This window comes from Boleophthalmus pectinirostris, unplaced genomic scaffold, assembly GCF_026225935.1.
Source record: "Boleophthalmus pectinirostris isolate CB_2022bp ecotype Guang Dong unplaced genomic scaffold, ASM2622593v1 HiC_scaffold_16, whole genome shotgun sequence".
Lineage (NCBI taxonomy): Eukaryota > Metazoa > Chordata > Actinopteri > Gobiiformes > Gobiidae > Boleophthalmus > Boleophthalmus pectinirostris.
In genome coordinates this window covers 20,379,846-20,398,093 of record NW_026571095.1, presented here as the reverse complement: position 1 = coordinate 20,398,093, position 18,248 = coordinate 20,379,846, and the positions used below count along the sequence as shown (strand labels likewise).

At 39.2% G+C, this 18,248-nt stretch overlaps 2 protein-coding genes across 2 annotated transcripts; both read left to right on the top strand.

Moving 5' to 3' along the window:
- Positions 1 to 4,230: 4,230 nt before the first annotated feature.
- Positions 4,231 to 8,186, top strand: LOC129408391 (sperm-associated antigen 4 protein-like). The gene is made up of 9 exons (XM_055151957.1): positions 4,231 to 4,516; positions 6,198 to 6,291; positions 6,357 to 6,664; positions 6,744 to 6,995; positions 7,259 to 7,380; positions 7,541 to 7,576; positions 7,656 to 7,832; positions 7,904 to 7,993; positions 8,079 to 8,186. The coding sequence occupies exons 1-9, from the start codon at positions 4,387 to 4,389 to the stop codon at positions 8,184 to 8,186; spliced, it is 1,317 nt and encodes a 438-aa protein (XP_055007932.1). The 5' UTR covers positions 4,231 to 4,386.
- A 406-nt stretch (positions 8,187 to 8,592) lies between these two features.
- On the top strand, positions 8,593 to 15,644 carry ptbp2b (polypyrimidine tract binding protein 2b). Its single transcript, XM_055151877.1, has 17 exons — positions 8,593 to 8,682; positions 9,325 to 9,346; positions 9,457 to 9,508; positions 9,596 to 9,759; positions 9,832 to 9,903; positions 9,979 to 10,050; positions 10,144 to 10,302; positions 10,394 to 10,504; positions 10,575 to 10,743; positions 10,825 to 10,902; positions 11,173 to 11,285; positions 12,717 to 12,750; positions 13,818 to 13,910; positions 14,011 to 14,127; positions 14,235 to 14,334; positions 14,416 to 14,493; positions 14,574 to 15,644. The coding sequence occupies exons 1-17, from the start codon at positions 8,675 to 8,677 to the stop codon at positions 14,701 to 14,703; spliced, it is 1,572 nt and encodes a 523-aa protein (XP_055007852.1). The 5' UTR covers positions 8,593 to 8,674; the 3' UTR covers positions 14,704 to 15,644.
- The last annotated feature ends 2,604 nt before the right edge of the window (positions 15,645 to 18,248 follow it).

The following is an 18,248-nucleotide window of genomic DNA, read 5'->3' as shown; positions in this document are numbered from 1 at the left end:
GTGGTGGAAAATGCATCATGTCCGTAATAGACTTTTTTGCTTGTAATCATGTCTAGAATTTAATCCTCGAATTTGGTACTAATCCGATAATGTTGATGTTTGTCAATGCTAGGGGGCGCTATAGAGTTCATTTTTCATATGTTTTATAGTGTATTATGTTCAGGCCATGATCAGGCATTAATGATTCAAATTTCAGCACAATCGGACTAAGCCTGTGTGTGTAATTATTTTTTAAAAAATTTTTGGGGGAGTCTTTGCGCCCCTGCTGGCCAGTAGTGGAAAATGCATCATGTCCGTAATAGACTTTTTTGCTTGTAATCATACATAGAATTTATGTCCCGAATTTGGTACTAATCCGATAATGTTGACATTTCACATCTATGGTAGGGGGCGCTATAGAGTTCACTTTTATTAAATTTCATATTTCATCACATTCAGGCCTGGATCACGCAATTGTGATTTGAATTTGAGTTCTCTAGGACAATGCCTGTGGCCGTGACAGGTCACCGAAAAAACAGGAAATGAAGGCGTTATTCGCCGGCGTGCTACGGGCGAACCGGAAGGAGTATCCCAAAAACATGGACGATTTGAGTGAAGCTATGTCTGTAGATGTGACATGTAAAATCTGAACTCATTTGGACCATTCCCTCCGTTACCGACATGAGTTTTTAAATTTTTTGTCAACAACTTGAAAGAATATCACAGGTTTAACTTTACCCTGTTGGAGTGTTAACTCTTTCCTACATTCTGATACTTTACTTATTTCAATAGTCCCTCTAGTTTCTGAATGAGAACTATTTGAATGTCAAAAATCTACCCGTTTCCCTCCGTTACCGCTTGACCGGACCCCAGTGTATCAGCAGTAACCGATCTATCCGAACTATTTAATGTCAACAAACATCGTTAGTCATTAATGATTCATTTATGTTTAGGTAAACCACAAACAACAATTTAGCTTTGTAACAAACCTTTGACGAAGTGTTCACTGCAGACACGAGCATTTGCGGATTCTGCTCCTCCCGACCGCAAACGTAGGTTTGTAATAGAGCCCGACCGATATATCGGTTGGCCGATATTATCGGCTGATATGGGCAACTTTAGGCATATCGGCCGATATGCTTGCTGATAGGGGCCGATATTTCACATGGGCGTGTTATACCTCGTTATAAAGCTTAGAGTCTAAGCTTTATAACGAGGTATAACACGTCCATGTGAGCCTTAGACTCTCTACATTCTGTTCATTTAATCCAATTTACAGACAGATAAATGTCCTAATATGTGGCTCCACATCAGTATTTATCTACGGAGTCATTTGTCTGTGTGTGTCTGTACTGTCCCTGAACACACCACAGAGTCGTCTCTCACATGTGTTTGTTTACACCTGCAGACACAGATCCAAACACTGAGATTATATTCTTTTTACGGACAATCTGTTTGAGTCTGGATTAAAAGGACATTTATTAGTGCAGAATTGTGATGTGAGGAGGAGCCTGTATGAGCGGAGAGTGTTGGAAATATGTCGACTCTGAAGCTAGTTTTTGTCATTTGTTATGGGTTAGCTGCTGTAGCTCCCGCACATAAACAGACTGTTTTCTATTGGTCTGTTCTAAAGTGACTATATTGGCCGTATATTTGCTACTGGACCTGCACTGATATGTAAATGAGCTGTGAACAGATGTGTGAATTATGATAATTTGCGCATATAATTAATTACCGTGGCGCGCACGTATTTACGGCTAAAGGCTAATAGCGCTACTTTCTTTACTAGTTATGGGTCCGTCGCGAACGAAATGACTCTTAGAACCGGCTCTTTGAAGGGAACGACGGGAGCCTGATCCTTATTGGGAGCCGTGTTTTCTCTTTCTCTCACTTTTTTTCTCTTCACGCCGCGTGATTCGTGGTTTGACAGCGGCAGCGGCTAAAAACGAAACTTTGAGAAATTTGCGTGTACGTAGGATTAAAGAAAATAAAAATAAAAAAACGAGCATATTTTTTTTTAGTCCTTTTTCAGTCCTGGTTTAGACCTGGTTCAGTCCTGATTCAGTCCTGCTTGCAACAAAACAATCTGAAGAGCCACTTGGGAGCCAAAAGAACCAGCAGCTTTTAGTGAGCCGAGCCAAAAGAGCCGGTTCTCTAAAAAGAACTGGAATACCCATCACTAGTGTCTAGAATGTGATGCAAAAATGCCATTAAGCCAACCTACTGTCTGTAAATATGATGTAAAGAGGCAGAATAACAATAAATGTTGCCTAAATAAACCCAATTTAAAATCCACCAGAGCCAAACCTAAGTTTTTTAAACAATTCAACATTTACAGTGAATTTTTACATCACTAAATATATCGGTGATTATATCGGCTATCGGCAGCGCCAACTCCCATTATATCGGTTTCATATCGGCCACAGCAAAATCCATATCGGTCGGGCTCTAGTTTGTAATCCACTTTTTATGGCGTTGTTCTGTCAGCTTTTCCCATTTCTGACCTTTGTGGACGACTATCTTCGGTACTCTAAAAAAATCGCTTTTCCTTCTCTCGGTTAGAACAATTGGCACAGCCGTAAACTGCACAACACATCGGCATTTCCCTCCAGTCGGTTCACTTCTTGCCCTCCATCTGATTTTGCGCGCTGACAAACGTCGCCCTGTAATGTCACATGAAACCCAGATATTCAGAATTATTATTTCCATGTAAACTCCAAGGAAAATATTTTAAGTCCAAACAATTTAATCCAGAACAATTAAAAAACATCATGTGAACGTGGCCATTGTGTTCTAACAGTGAGTTTTTTAATCATTTCAATACCAGGTTTAACATTTGTGCGTTTACCTTTTGGATATTTCGTGGCAAAGTACAGTGTGATAAAGAGTAGAGGGGTGTGCAAAAATATTGAAATATCGATATATCGTATCGTTTAATGTGATGACACAGTATCGATATTGTGGGCTGCTCTATCGATATATCACCAAGAGTATTTTTGGTTTATTTTACTAAATGATTTTGTTACAGCTACAGTTTCGTTGTTTGTTTAGTGGAAGGAAACTCGTTTGACATTTTCGCTGTTTTGAGGATTAAAATGTTTGTGTTTCATATGAACTTTGCACAAGAAGTGGTTTAACAAAGATTTTCCATGATTTAGCCTTTATTTTTTACTGAACCGTATCGAATCGAAAGCGCACTGTATCGAGGTTTGTCTCATATCAGTGACTTCTTAACAACACTCGGCCTCAGTCAACAGGGAAACGTGGCTCTTGCCCCGTCTGGGAGTATGACATCATCACATTCTAGAACCTGAAAACCTCCCAGTTCCATCAGGTTCACGGCGCCGATGACATCATACATGTAAAGTTCCATAAAGCCTTGTTACCATGGCAACTCCGGAACTCAAAGCTAAACTTCAAAGCTTTGTGGGCTTTAACTCAAAGCTTTGTTTGGCCTCGGGGAGATTATAAGAGTAGGCAAATCGAAAATCACAAATCGAAAATCACATATCGCTTAATGGAAAAGGCACATTTAGCTGAGCTTGACACAGAGCAAATCGTACAAAGATTTCAAACAGTAGACTTCACAGAGGAGACTTTACAGAGTAGATTTCACAGAGTAGGTCGCACTTTTTATCTGCGTAACAGTAAGTACAGCAACACTTACAAAACAACTCAATTATAAAACAAAAATGGCCAGAAATAACAGAGGAAATATACCCTTGACCTTAAACCATGACCTTAAACTAAAGAACTGTGGTCTTCGTGTGATAAAGAGTAGAGGGGTGTGCAAAAATATTGAAATATCGATATATCGTATCGTTTAATGTGATGACACAGTATCGATATTGTGGGCTGCTCTATCGATATATCACCAAGAGTATTTTTGGTTTATTTTACTAAATGATTTTGTTACAGCTACAGTTTCGTTGTTTGTTTAGTGGAAGGAAACTCGTTTGACATTTTCTCTGTTTTGAGGATTAAAATGTTTGTGTTTCATATGAACTTTGCACAAGAAGTGGTTTAACAAAGATTTTCCATGATTTAGCCTTTATTTTTTACTGAACCGTATCGAATCGAAAGCGCACTGTATCGAGGTTTGTCTCATATCAGTGACTTCTTAACAACACTCGGCCTCAGTCAACAGGGAAACGTGGCTCTTGCCCCGTCTGGGAGTATGACATCATCACATTCTAGAACCTGAAAACCTCCCAGTTCCATCAGGTTCATGGCGCCGATGACATCATACATGTAAAGTTCCATAAAGCCTTGTTACCATGGCAACTCCGGAACTCAAAGCTAAACTTCAAAGCTTTGTGGGCTTTAACTCAAAGCTTTGTTTGGCCTCAGGGAGATTATAAAAGTAGGCAAATCGAAAATCACAAATCGAAAATCACATATCGCTTAATGGAAAAGGCACATTTAGCTGAGCTTGACACAGAGCAAATCGTACAAAGATTTCAAACAGTAGACTTCACAGAGGAGACTTTACAGAGTAGATTTCACAGAGTAGGTCGCACTTTTTATCTGCGTAACAGTAAGTACAGCAACACTTACAAAACAACTCAATTATAAAACAAAAATGGCCAGAAATAACAGAGGAAATATACCCTTGACCTTAAACCATGACCTTAAACTAAAGAACTGTGGTCTTCGTGTGATAAAGAGTAGAGGGGTGTGCAAAAATATTGAAATATCGATATATCGTATCGTTTAATGTGATGACACAGTATCGATATTGTGGGCTGCTCTATCGATATATCACCAAGAGTATTTTTGGTTTATTTTACTAAATGATTTTGTTACAGCTACAGTTTCGTTGTTTGTTTAGTGGAAGGAAACTCGCTATAAATCCGATAATGTTGACATTTCACGTCTATGCTAGGGGGCGCTATAGAGTAGATTTCATATTTCATTACATTCACACCAGCATCACGCAATTGTGATTTAAATTTGAGTTCTCTCGGACAATGCCTGTGGCCGTGACAGGTCACCGAAAAAACAGGAAATGAAGGCGTTATTCGCCGGCGTGCTACGGGCGAACCGTAAGGAGTATGTATCCCAAAAAAATTTGGCAACTTCTGTGAGTTCATGTCTGTAGATGTGACATGTCAAATTTGAGCTCATTTGGACCAAACCCCGGGGACTTGAATCTTTTTGTAGACCCCCAAGTCAAAACGGCGGCGAATGTTTGATCCAATATGACCGACTTCCTGTTCGTCATAGGGTCATGCTCCAATTCATCTTTTGGCTTGTCTCATTGTTCTCTATCACTGTCCCGAATTTCGTTTCCCTGCGACAAACTTTGCCTGTCCCCACTCCCATAGGGGTCCAATTCTAGGCGGCGCTGTTGAGTCGGGTCACTCGGGTCATTGTTGCGATGCCCATTTTATCGAATTTTTCGCCGGGCCGATCGATCTGGACCCCGGTTTGGGGACTTTTCGTCGATGTTCAGGGGGTCAAAAATACGATTCAATGTGGGAAAAAAAAAAAAAAACGACGAAGAACAATACCCCTCGCCCCTAACTTTGTTAGTGGCGAGGGCCAATGAAAGGTATGATATTTTGTACGCGTAATGTTGTATTTAGTTGGCTAATGCACTACAGTATAAGATAACTTAGGCACGTGTGTTTGTCGATATTAAATAATTATGCCGTATTGCGAACAGGTACCCAATCGCAAGTACAAGAAAAGTTAGACGTAGTATCACTAATTTATTACCTTGGGTATTTAAATCGTAGTTACTACACCCATGCGCCAATGCGCATTGCGCGCCTACCACCACTTGATGGCGCCATTTCACACGCGGAAAATAAGTTCTATTGTAGGCCTATGACAGGTGTCTCCAACCTTTTTCCCCCTGTGAGCGACTTTTGTAAAACGAAAATGCCAGAGAGCTACTAATTGTAGCAGTTGCTAAAAATGTAGTAAATTCAAGAGCCATGGCAAGCTGTAGATGAGGTACAGTTAGATACTTATAGTACATAACCCTTTATCCAGTATTCAGTGTACAAAATTTGAGTTATTCACCACAAATGTATAAATCAGAAATCCCATTGGGGGCTACTTGGAAGTGGGTGGAGAGCTATCGGTAGCTCCCAAGCTACAGGTTGGAGACCCCTGGCCTACGATGTTCATCTGAGATACTTAGTTTTTCAAGTTTAAAACTCGACAAACTGAACTGTAATAACAATTTTGTTTTGCTTCTTCTCTGTCAGCTGAAATGACACGCCTAAGTGAACGTCTTATTTCACTTGGGTACTATGATGAAGGGGATAAGCCCAAGGTGTCATATAAAGAAAACTTAAAAAGGTATGGTCATAATTGTATTTGGTCAACTGATCTAGACAGATAATAGCCTATATATTATTTTTCAGAATTTTTCAAAGGAAGAGGAGATCTCAGTTTGGCAGCCCTGGCACACCTAATCCTGAACCAGCAGTAGATGACACTAGATGCCATACTCCCCTATCTTTATCTGCCACAAATGCAAATTTATCTGTGAATGATCTTGAGAGGTCTTCCTGTTCTGACACAGTAAACACTTCAATTGCTGATGAATGGGAAACTCCTTTAACTACATCTTTCATGATCATGGATGAAGCCAGAGACCCATCTGTTGCAGCTCTTGATACAACAGAACTTGAAGTGGCTTATGATAATGATCAGCAAACCCTTAAAAAATGTAATGTATTTTTGTATGTAAATTTTAAGTATTTTTAATATATGTATTCCTCCAAACATTAAAATAATCTATATTGCAGTTTTGCTGAGGGGCATTTCCGTGTTTCTTCTGGCCGTCCTGCTGTGTTCTGCTGTGTCCCTTAATTCAGGAAGTTTGTTACTCCAAATGCAAACCTTTAACTCAGGCCTCTGGGAGTCCAGGTATAGTGACTTTGAGGCTTTAAAGGAAGTCCAAACTAACTTAAAGCAGCTACAAGAAGAGCTATTTCGACTAAGAAATAAACTCCTACCAGAAGGACTTTCTATGCCCAACTTTGCACTGGAGTCACAGGGTAAGCATATGAATAAGGCCTACAGTCTCTCTAAGTTAAATAATTACAAAATGTTACACTATTACACAAAGCACACAAAAAATAGTTGACGTAACATGGGTAACAACCTTGAAGAGCAACTGCATTAAAGCAGGCTATTGGTAACTGCTTGTTTTTTATTCAGTAGCTTTTAATATTTTAATGGAGGAACATTTTAACCTCACAACAGACTATGATATTGTAATATCATAATAATGTTTCCTGAACTCTGTCTTCTTTTGCAGGGGCACGTGTCCTTGATGCTTATCCATCAGAAAGTTACCATTCTCCCTCGCTGCCTCCACTGGTGACATTTTTATGCAAGGCATTTTTGTATCCTGTCTACTCACCAAGAACTATCATTCAGGTATTAGATTCAGTAACTAGGCATCTATAAGATAATAATCTAATTATCTATCTAACTATCTATAATTGGATTATCACAATTACCGTAATTACATTTATTTGTCCTCAATCTCATATGTACATACATCTTTTTTGTATGATGTTGTGCATGTGAAAAACAGTTTGTGGAATACAGGGGAAAGCATCCCTCAATTCGAGTAAACAAAGTGCTCTCCAAAATCATCTTGCACCACAGGGTCCTCAGAAAACTAGAATCTTTTCTCTGTCTGACCACAGGGCCACACGGAGGCGCTTGTTCCTGGCCGGTGCTGGTCTTTTGCCGGACACCAGGGACATCTGTTCATATCCCTCTCGCAGCCTGTCGCCATGTCCCATGTGACTCTGGGGCACATCTCCCGAGAGCACGCCCCCTATGGGTTTGTGTACAGTGCTCCGCAGCATTTCTCGGTCTCAGTGAGTAAGAATAGAATTAAAATACAATAAAGTGAGGTATGATACATTAAAACTTATATTTCTGATTTCAGGGTTTTTTATCTGAAAATGGAGAGGGAACACACTTAGGGGATTTTGAATATGATCCAGAAGGAGAGTCGTTTCAAACTTTTGAACTCTTTGTGAGATTAAAATCGTTTTTATGTCTTAAATCCAACAAATGCATTATGGTTTAAGCCTATTAAATGTCCTTTTGTCTTTCTACAGGGCCCCACACAGACTTATAGGTATGTGAGGCTAGAAATCCTGAGCAACTGGGGACATCCAGAGTACACATGTGTGTATTCCTTCAAGGTGCACGGAAAAATAAAATAAAACTCATAAATAAACAAGGCAAGCATTGGTCAATAGGATTACTTATTACTGGATTGTGCTAATATCAAAAACTAATGCAATGTAGGTCAATGTAATAAAAAGGCAGGTCATTTGAGTAGTAAAAAGCTACTACCCAAAAACTGAAATTGAAAAAACAAATTATACTTCATGCTTGTAGTATTGTCATAGAGGAGTAACCAAATTTAATTTGTAGTCTGTAATCTGTGCTTCAGTAGAGGCGATAAGTGACATGAATATATAGCCTTCTCATTGTTTAATTTAAAATTTGTGTTTTTATTGTGGTAGTGGAATAAATATTTAGCCTACTTTCGGTCATTGTCCTGTCCAGTCAGAGGGTGGCGCTCTCCCTGTGATGTGGCTATTATCGACCGTAGTTTTACAAAGAGGAAGCGCGTCCATCTTTGTTGCCCCGCTCACTCAGGCATCGAGGTGCTGAAATCTGCAGACAAAGAGGACAAAGAGCTGCGATGGACGGGTAAATCTCTCTTTTATACAATACAGGGTTCTCCTTATCTCCATATTCTGCATGTAACCATGATAATATAATCTAAATGCAATGCTGTGGTCTCTTAAATGCACGCTAGCGGGTTAGCTTAGCGGGTCTGGCCATGATCGCGTTTTTCACAAAGGGGAAAATGTGGCGTTAGCTAGCTCGCCATCACGCATCAGTCGATCAGGAAAGCCTAATGTTTGTTTTTTTTTATTTATGGCTTGTGTACTAGAGGTAACACACTGGCAAATGCGAAATATTGGCGTGTTTTGTTTTTTGTATCTGGGTCTTGCTATATAGAGCTAACGATAACTATTTGATTAGATAGAATAGATCTGTGGTAACCCCCAGTTCAGCGTGAACACAAAAGGATCATTTGTTACCTGTTGGTAAAGGGATTAACGCCACACTAATGCATTTTAATCAAACATTTTTGTGTAATTATAAAGATGGCTTTGTATCTTTAACTACATGGCATACACGCAGAAGAAGTGTTTTTTTTTTTTTTTTTTTTTTTTTTTTGTGTGTGTGCGTGTGTTAAACGTATCTTTAAAAATTGGTGATCAATAACTTGTAGATAATGGAAGCATTTAATGTCTATCTAACTTTTTTTTTTTTTTTCTTCAGTGATGTTGCGGTTGGTTTAAAGGTATGTTTTTGCAGCTATTGTCAAGTGCAAGTGAAATTGTAGTCAAACCATATTTGAGCATGATTCCTTTGTAATGAGCCTACAATTTTATGTTTTTTGTAATTTTGTAGAGAGGCTCCGATGAGCTCAACATGTACGGTAGCAGCTCCAGCACTATGGCCGGTGGGTAAAGCATCAGTACTCAGTCGTCATGTTGGAACAAAATCCATTACATCATTCTCACATTTTGGTCTGTGTATATATGTTTAGCCAATGGTGGCGACACCAAGAAACAGCGACTAGATGACCCTCCTCCCTCCAGAGTTCTCCACATCAGGAAACTCCCCAGTGAAGTATCAGAGACAGAAGTAATCGCTCTGGGTCTTCCTTTTGGCAAAGTCACCAACATACTGATGCTGAAAGGCAAAAACCAGGTACTGATTGTAGACATTATCTTAAAAAAAAGTTTCACAATCTTGCCTGACTCTGTGTTTTTGTTTTGATAGGCATTTTTGGAGCTCGGTACTGAGGAAGCTGCTATTACAATGGTCAATTACTACACTGCTGTCACGCCACAGGTTAGTGAAAGTATTTCTGTTTGTAGTTCAAGCATGTCTGAAGTCCAATGTCTAATACACTTGTAACCTGCACAGGTCAGGAATACCCCAGTGTTCATTCAGTACTCCAACCATAAGGAACTGAAAACTGACTCTGCTCTAAATCAGGTATATTTCTTAATACATTTGGCATTAAAAAAAAAAAAAAAAACTTTGATATTTCATTTTGTCTTCGTTTTTTTTTTTTTTTTTTAAATCCAGAGGGCCCAGGCAGTGCTTCAGGCAGTGTCTGCAGTGCAGGATGGCAGCTCTCCCTCCTCTGATGCTGGAATTGTCGAACTGGCTCCTCCTCCAAGCCCTGTTCTCCGTATCATAATTGACAACATGTTTTATCCAGTGACGCTGGATGTTCTGCAGCAGGTAAAATGTTATTAATAGTAATTTTGTGTCTTATTACTCACATATCAGAAATTGTTCTGTAAATCTTAATTTCAATTTTTTTTAATTTCAGATCTTTAGCAAGTTTGGAACTGTCATGAAGATTATAACCTTTACCAAGAACAATCAGTTCCAGGCTCTTCTGCAGTTCAGTGATCCTGTCAATGCGCAGCAGGCTAAACTGGTAATGTAACATTCATTTCATTATTAATCTAGTTGTTTTTTTTTTCTGAAAGTTTAAATTTTCTTTTCAGTCCTTGGACGGACAGAACATCTATAATTCATGTTGCACTTTGAGGATAGACTTCAGTAAACTGGTCAACCTTAATGTTAAGTATAATAATGATAAAAGTCGAGATTACACCAGACCTGACCTACCCACTGGCGACGGAGAATCAACCAGCAAAGACCATTCTTTATTGGGTACGTTTCCAAATAGTTTGTTATTGTTACTTTCATCTGAACGTTGTGCTGTTGACTAACAATGTGGATATTGTCTTGCAGGGACCCCTTCTGGAGCTCTGGCATCCTATTCCAGTGGAGGTGGTTATTCCTCTTCTCTCTCCCTCTCACAGAGCGGAGGTAAATATGTAAAATTCAAATAGTGACTTTGGTCTTGGTGCAATGTGCGGCTAAATTAGTTCAGTACTCTGGCTGCATCTGCCCAGTGGTCTCCAGACACTGGAGAAGGTCTTAAACAGTTTGAAGACTCATTTTTATGTGTTCTTTATCAAGTGTACTGTTATCCTAATAGCTTCCCATTGTGTTGTAGAGGATTTGTGCTCTTTCACACCTGTGGCCTCTTTGAAGTGATCTTGGCGCTCAGGTTTTGTTTGTGTTTGTGTGTGACAGGAGCCATCAGCCCCCTGAGTGCTGCGGCGGCCGCTGCTGCAGCTGCTGGACGAGTGGCTCTGTCTGGGTCCGGAGTATCCGGAGTCCTGCTGGCCTCCAACCTGAATGACGAGGTACACAAGCAAAATCAATCTGTTTCTTAACCTGTTCGGCGATAGATATCTTAAAATGTAACCAATTGTTTTTATTTGATATGCCACAAAATATCGTTTTGATCTACTTCTGACTCCTTTAGGTAAAGAAAAAAATGCATAGACCGCTTAGTAGGGTTGTCAAATGCAAAAGTAACTGTCAAGTCTACTGCAGTTGTTACTCAATTTTATTTAATGAATGTACTTGAGCAGCATTAAGAAACCTCAACAGCACTTGATTCCAGCACAGGTCAAAGAGCTTGCTATTTCCCTATGACTTGACTTTAGACTTGTGTTATTTGTGTCTCTCTGATATGTTTCTCTGTTCAACTCTCTCTATCAGAATTCTCTCAGCTCCTCTACAAGTCTGAGAACACCATCAGCACTCATTTTAATGTCCTTAGTGTTACTTTAACAAATATGGTACTTACCTTCACCATATTTAATAGACATAAAATATATTAAAAATCAATCCTACAACACTCAAAATACAGTTATCAGCACAATACCAAAACACTTCAATCATTCTTTTGTTTTGTAAATTCGAATGTTTTGTTTCCTGAAAACGTTTAATCTGCTTCATTGTCAATTCCCTTTTGGTTAGTTTTGCTTCCACCCTCTTTTATACATAGCTTGTTCGGTATAAAGTGTGCCAGATGTGGTCCGAAGGATTTCCATTATTACCTATTTGCCAAAGTTTTTTTTTCCTGTATAAATTATTTATAGAAATTTATAAATAAATGTGTATATTGTACAGTCTTAAAACAACTGGCAAATTAATTATAATGTAATTGGTGAACTTTTTACTCAGAAGTTTCTTTCATGATTCATTGTTTTTAAAAAACATATGATAGATCTGTTAAAAGATCTTCAGCATTGCCTATGCTGCACTGGCCACTGTCGAACAAGTCCACAATTTATTTGCTTTTTGTCCATTGCTCAATAAAACGTTTGAGCGCCTCATCCCTTCATCCAGAACGTGTGCGTGTGAGAAGTGTGTGTTGGGTGGAAGCAGTAATCATTCCTTTGATGTTCCACTGATGCTCTGTTTACTGACCTCTGCTTTGGTTTTTGTCCTCCTCTCCTCCCCTCCCTCTCTGCTCCCCCTTACCCTCATGTTTTTGTTTAATTTCTTTTCTAAACATTTCCTCCCCAACTGTTTGCTCAAATGTCCTGTAATTTCTACTTTTTTAATACTACCCGCCCCTCCACCTATGTTCCCCTCCTCGCCCCTCCTGTGCTCCTAACACACTCTTGCCCCTTCCCTGGACGTGCCATGCCTTCTCTATCTATGCTCTGCCCCTTCATCACGGACACCACCACCGTCCCAACGCTGGGCGGTCTGTACCTTCGTCTGTCCTCTCCTCTGCTCCTCCTCCTCTGTCCTCTGCTCTGCGGTCTCTCTCTCTAAAGATGGTCACGCCTCAAAGTCTCTTTACCCTCTTCGGTATGTTCAACCTCTACTACTCAATCTGTTTAGCTCTCTCTGTTAATCCAAGTTTTCTCCACTCGTGGTTGTTGGGCGAGATATTCGCCTATTTTGTCACAAAGTGAACATGACATGGAGCCGACTGCTCCTGTGAAAACAGACAGTAAAATGATCCACATTCTCCTGAACCAAACTAACTAGTAAAAGGGGGAGGTTTACAATTTTCTAGGTAATGTAGCAAATAATTGTGAGGTTTCCAAATGTACATTGTAATCTGAATGCTCTAAAACGTAATTTTGAAGAGATCTTAAAATAGCATGGAAACAGGAAATGTGAGTAGTGAAATCTTACCTGGAGGCCAGTAAATTATATAGCCTAGAGAATAAATAATGGACTGTCCTGTCACCCGATGCATATTCTTCAGTTGGGAACTGTGGTGATCACTATAACTGTGCTTATAATAGTTAATTGTAGTTTTAGATTGTAGTTTGTGTATATACTGCAGTCAGCCAGGACCATGTGGATCATTTTAATGTTTGCGTTTCATCCCTTGTTAAGAACAGTCGAGTTCACTCTAACACGCTCCTAAAGCCTCTGAATCTCTCCTATCTCTTTCTCTGAAATTATCAGGTACAGACACAATGTACCACGAAGCTTATTTCAAATGCCATATCATTGGTGCCCTTTTGAAGTTGGTTATTACTGCCACACAAACGAGACACTGTCAACCAGCCTGTTTAATCCAAACACTCTGTTAACATTTAGAGGTTTATTTTAGTCCAGTGCTTCTGGTTAAATGTGTTTTTCTCACTGTGCCTGTGTGTTTTAGCAGTGTACGTTTACTGCAGTATTTTTCTGGTTGGCAGTCGATAAAACCACCTGTTAGCATTTGAAAGGTGTTTTAGAAGAAGTCAAATGGGAAGACTTCCATTTCTTCTTTTCATTTGTCTTTCTGGCACTAACTTTATTCCTTCATCCTTCACACCTCTCCTGTATCCTCGTCGGCTCCATCTTTCTGCTCTGTCTGTCCTCGCCCTCTGCTCTGGCTCTGCTGTTTCTCTCTCTGTCTCTTTCTCTCTCTTCAGGGGTCTATGGTGACGTGCAGAGGGTGAAGATCCTCTACAACAAGAAGGACAGCGCTCTGATCCAGCTGGCAGATGGCAACCAGGCTCAGCTCGGTAACTGCTTACACACCATAGATTAAGCAAAATTTAACTATACACTGAAAATTCTGAAATATTGTTTTTCAGAGTCTAATATTAATTTTTTTTTACACAGCTATGAGTCACCTGAATGGACAGAAAATCTTTGGTAAAGTAATGCGAGTGACACTGTCCAAACATCAAACAGTAGCTTTACCCAGAGAAGGCCTGGATGACCAGCTCCTCACTAAAGGTGAAATAACAAATTAAACTACAATAATATTGACATTGGTACATTATGTAACAGTTTTGCATTGATATTTTGTCCATGTCTTACCGTATTCAAAATATTTGATCTAGATTTCTCTGGCTCACCGCTGCACCGCTTCAAGAAGCCTGGCTCCAAGAACTTTCAGAACATATTTCCTCCTTCTACAACACTTCATCTCTCGAATGTTCGGTAATAACCCTGTAGAGGCAGAACAGATGGTTGACTTATATTTCTATTATTGATGGTTATTCTGTTTTTTCTCTTGATCAGGGAGGCCATTGGAGAAGATGATCTTCGTCTGTTGTTCTCAAACACTGGAGGAACTGTGAAGGCTTTCAAGTTTTTCCAGTAAGAATTTTGTGAAGTGGACTCATATTTTCTTTTCTTATTCAGGAAACTCCAATAATATGTATTTGCTTGCTTTTTAGGGACCGTAAAATGGCTTTGATCCAGATGTCATCAGTGGAGGAGGCCATACAAGCGCTGATCGATCTCCATAACTATGACATGGGTGGAAATCATCACCTCAAAGTCTCCTTCTCCAAATCCACCATCTAATATCCATCCCTAATTCTCACCAGTGAGGAAGCCCTTTCCATCATGCCCATTTTATGTTTTTACTGTTGTTTTCAAATGGATTTGGCTAATGTAGAGACAATTGAAGTTGAAAACAAATGTGAAATTCATGTTTAGCTGTAAACATGGGTAGTGTTTTTGTATAGTTCTAGCGAAACTTTGTTGGTTTGCATAAATGTAATATTTTATTTACTTCACAAATCATTATTCCCACTGTGAATTTTCTTTAAAAGGTTTTTGACATGTTGCTAGGTTTATACCGAAATTTGATAAAAATGTAAGTGCTTCTTTTCAGGTTGAGTTTCTTTCCTCAGTCATTTCTAACATCTTTGTCCCAAATTTGGTTAGTGATTTTTAAGAAATGCTTTAGCAGCCCTTTCACTCATTATTTTATCTGTAAAAAGGCCTGTTAAACTCACTCTTCTATATTTTGCATTAAGCCATTCAAAAGCATTGCTACTGATAATTTTTCTTATGAATGTTAAGACAAGGCCCCTGTGTGTTGTGTACAGTTTTGAGCGGAGTGTCCATATGCATGCAGGGTTTAAAAACGTGACTCTGGTCTTAGTCTCTTTTGGAGGAGACGTGTTGGGACCAATGTGCCTTTAGTCTGATTTTCTGTGATCTGTTTTACCATTTCTGTATTTTTCCAGTTGGTCTTTGGTTTGTTGAAAATAAGTATAGTTTTTATATTTTCAATTGTGTGCTTCATGCCTTGTCCAGTTTCCAAACAACTCTAATGAGGGTTGGTCCTTTAGTACAAATTTAAATGTATGTTTTCTACTTGATATCTGAAAATTTGCCACATATGCTAAGTAGTTTTTTGGGTTTTTTTTTTAACTAATGGTCCACATTCAATGGTGTTGTGTGCATTAGAAGCTGTCATCTTGATCGACCAATCAATAAAGTTCACTCACTGCTCACTACTGTGTATTGCTTATCAAACACTTGTATACATTTGTTACAGAATCATAACAGGGTGTCTTCGTGAAATGGTATGGAATTGACTACTGTGCAAAATTTGGGGTTTCAGGAAAGGGCAAAACGTGTAATTATTGTCGTCACCAGAGGGCAGTGCATAATAGCGTTTGTTTAGAAAAACTGTAAGGCATTGTCTTTTTTTCTAGGCAATAAAAGCTGCAAAAGCTTTCACCAGTTTCCAAACCACAGTGAGTATAAGCAGATGGAGTTACATCCGGGGCCATCAGACAACTGTTCCCTCGTGCAGATGGTGAGCAGAGCTCGTGGGCAGGTGCGGTGTGGACCCCACCGGCGGCCATCTTGGATCTGATCACCTGTGGCCCTTAATGGATCCACGCTGTGGCCCTTTCACATCTAAGCCACATTCAGCTGCTGTGCTGGAGGAGCAACAGAAGGTCATACAAAACTGTATAATGTTAAAGACAAGGGACTCATTCTCTGTATTATGTGTTGATGTGATGGATTATATTGCCTTTTTTACATGTTAGCAATCTAGACACTACAGTAATCCATTATTTATTTACTCCTCATTAAGATACTTCATAAGTCACAGTTGACTTGGGGCTAACTGACAGCAGCATGGCTGCAAAGCTGTTTCTACTACACCCTTCCCAACTATCAGGCACACACCTTTGTACATAAAAAGGCAAGGTGGTAAAGTGTCTTGCTCACAAGGTAAATAAACACCCATTCACACACACATTCATACACCAGTGTATTCAGACACTGGGAACGAAGCAGGTTGAGTGTCTTGCCCAAGAACACAACAACAGTATTCATCAGTGGGAACTGGAATTAGACCGCCAACCTGTGTGTCAGTGATGTAATGATGTTTATGTTGTGAGCGGGATGTTGCTCAAGAATACAACATGTAGCAAATTTTTTGGATCTTCTTTATCCAGGCTTATGATCATCTGAATTAAAACTACAGTGGCTTGTAATCTGACTGGATTTGCTGTGTCCCAGGTATGTAGGCACTAACACCATCTATAATACTTGGTTTCGTTTTTAATATGAAGAAGTGGGGCTGGCAAAAATTATAACCATGTTTCACAATTATTTCTATACTGTAAGAATGAACTTGTGAGCTTATATATTTTGTTAGTAATGTTTTTGGACACTTACTATTTTAAAATTCTGTATTCAGGGCCAAAATGAGTACACACATTCTGAACCAAAGGAAATTAAGTGTATTATTGATAAGTTATTGAATCATTGATGTCACGATTATAAATGTGATTAACTGCACAGGCATGTAGAAGTTGAATAAATACATGGGAAAAGGAAGGATTAGAAGAATAGTCTTTTGTTTGGACTGGACAGTGACACAGAGGTGGATTGATGACCTCACAGCCCCTCCCTGTGTGCACTCAGCCGTCCAAGTGACCTACAGATCTGTATTTGATTCATACATCATCCTTCCTCCTCTGCCCTACCTAAACCATCCTGGTACAGGATGGAGGGGTAGCATCTGTGGAGTGGGGGCAGGTGGATGACTACTGGGGTGACATATAGTGACATCATGTTTTTTTAAATTGGAATTCCAACATAAAACAGTAATTTAAAGGTGTTAGATATTGCACCCCTACCCCCACTTGCGTCGTGCTTCCATGTTTTAATTACTCATCAATAATTTATGTAGTGATCAATAGAGGTCAACCAGATGGGTATAGAACGAACTGCCCCCACAACAGGCTTCATAGAGAGGGGCTTTTCTGACATAACATCACTGAAAACCTGGCTAAGATACAGTAGCTCGAATTAAAATAGATTGTTGTCCTTGTTTTATTGCACTTGCAAACTGAAAATAGTGATTCTCAACAAAAGGAAAATACCTGTTCATTACACTGTACCAGAGAATATCTAAAAAGGTAAATTCACAAATGTTGAACATGAAGATTTTTATAAGCGACTAGACCCATTACCTTGTGTCTACAACAAAAATCTGCATTTTAACAATATTCACCTTAGCTGCCCCCATCTATATTGAATATTACTGATGTATAGAACATTGTGATGTCATCTGAAACACAGCTATAGCAACATGATGGCCATTTAGATTTAGTATCATTACACATATTGTTTTAGTTTTTCAAAATGTAAAATATTTGATAAGAAAAAAACCTGATCACCTTAACTGATTTTCTATCAAATTTCAGCTCTCTGTTACTACCTCTTACCTACCTACCTACCTACCTACCTACATACATACGTACATACATACATACATGTGATTCTCTATGTTTCTATATAGGCCTGCTGTCTGACAATTCAAATCTTGGCATTCTTACACTTTTAAATAAGCTGTATGTTCAAGTCACCTCAAACTGGCTTTTCTTTGATCATCTAACAACTTCAAACTTCAAAACATCTAACAACTCATTGTAAGAGAATTGAAATAATTTATCCTCCACGTACATCTCTCTGTTTAACATTGATTCACAGGAGCTATAGTAACATGCTCATCTTCCCTTGGCATACCATCGGCATACCATCATCTAAACTGTGGCATATTGCTGTCTAACCGGTGCCTACTGGCCTTCATA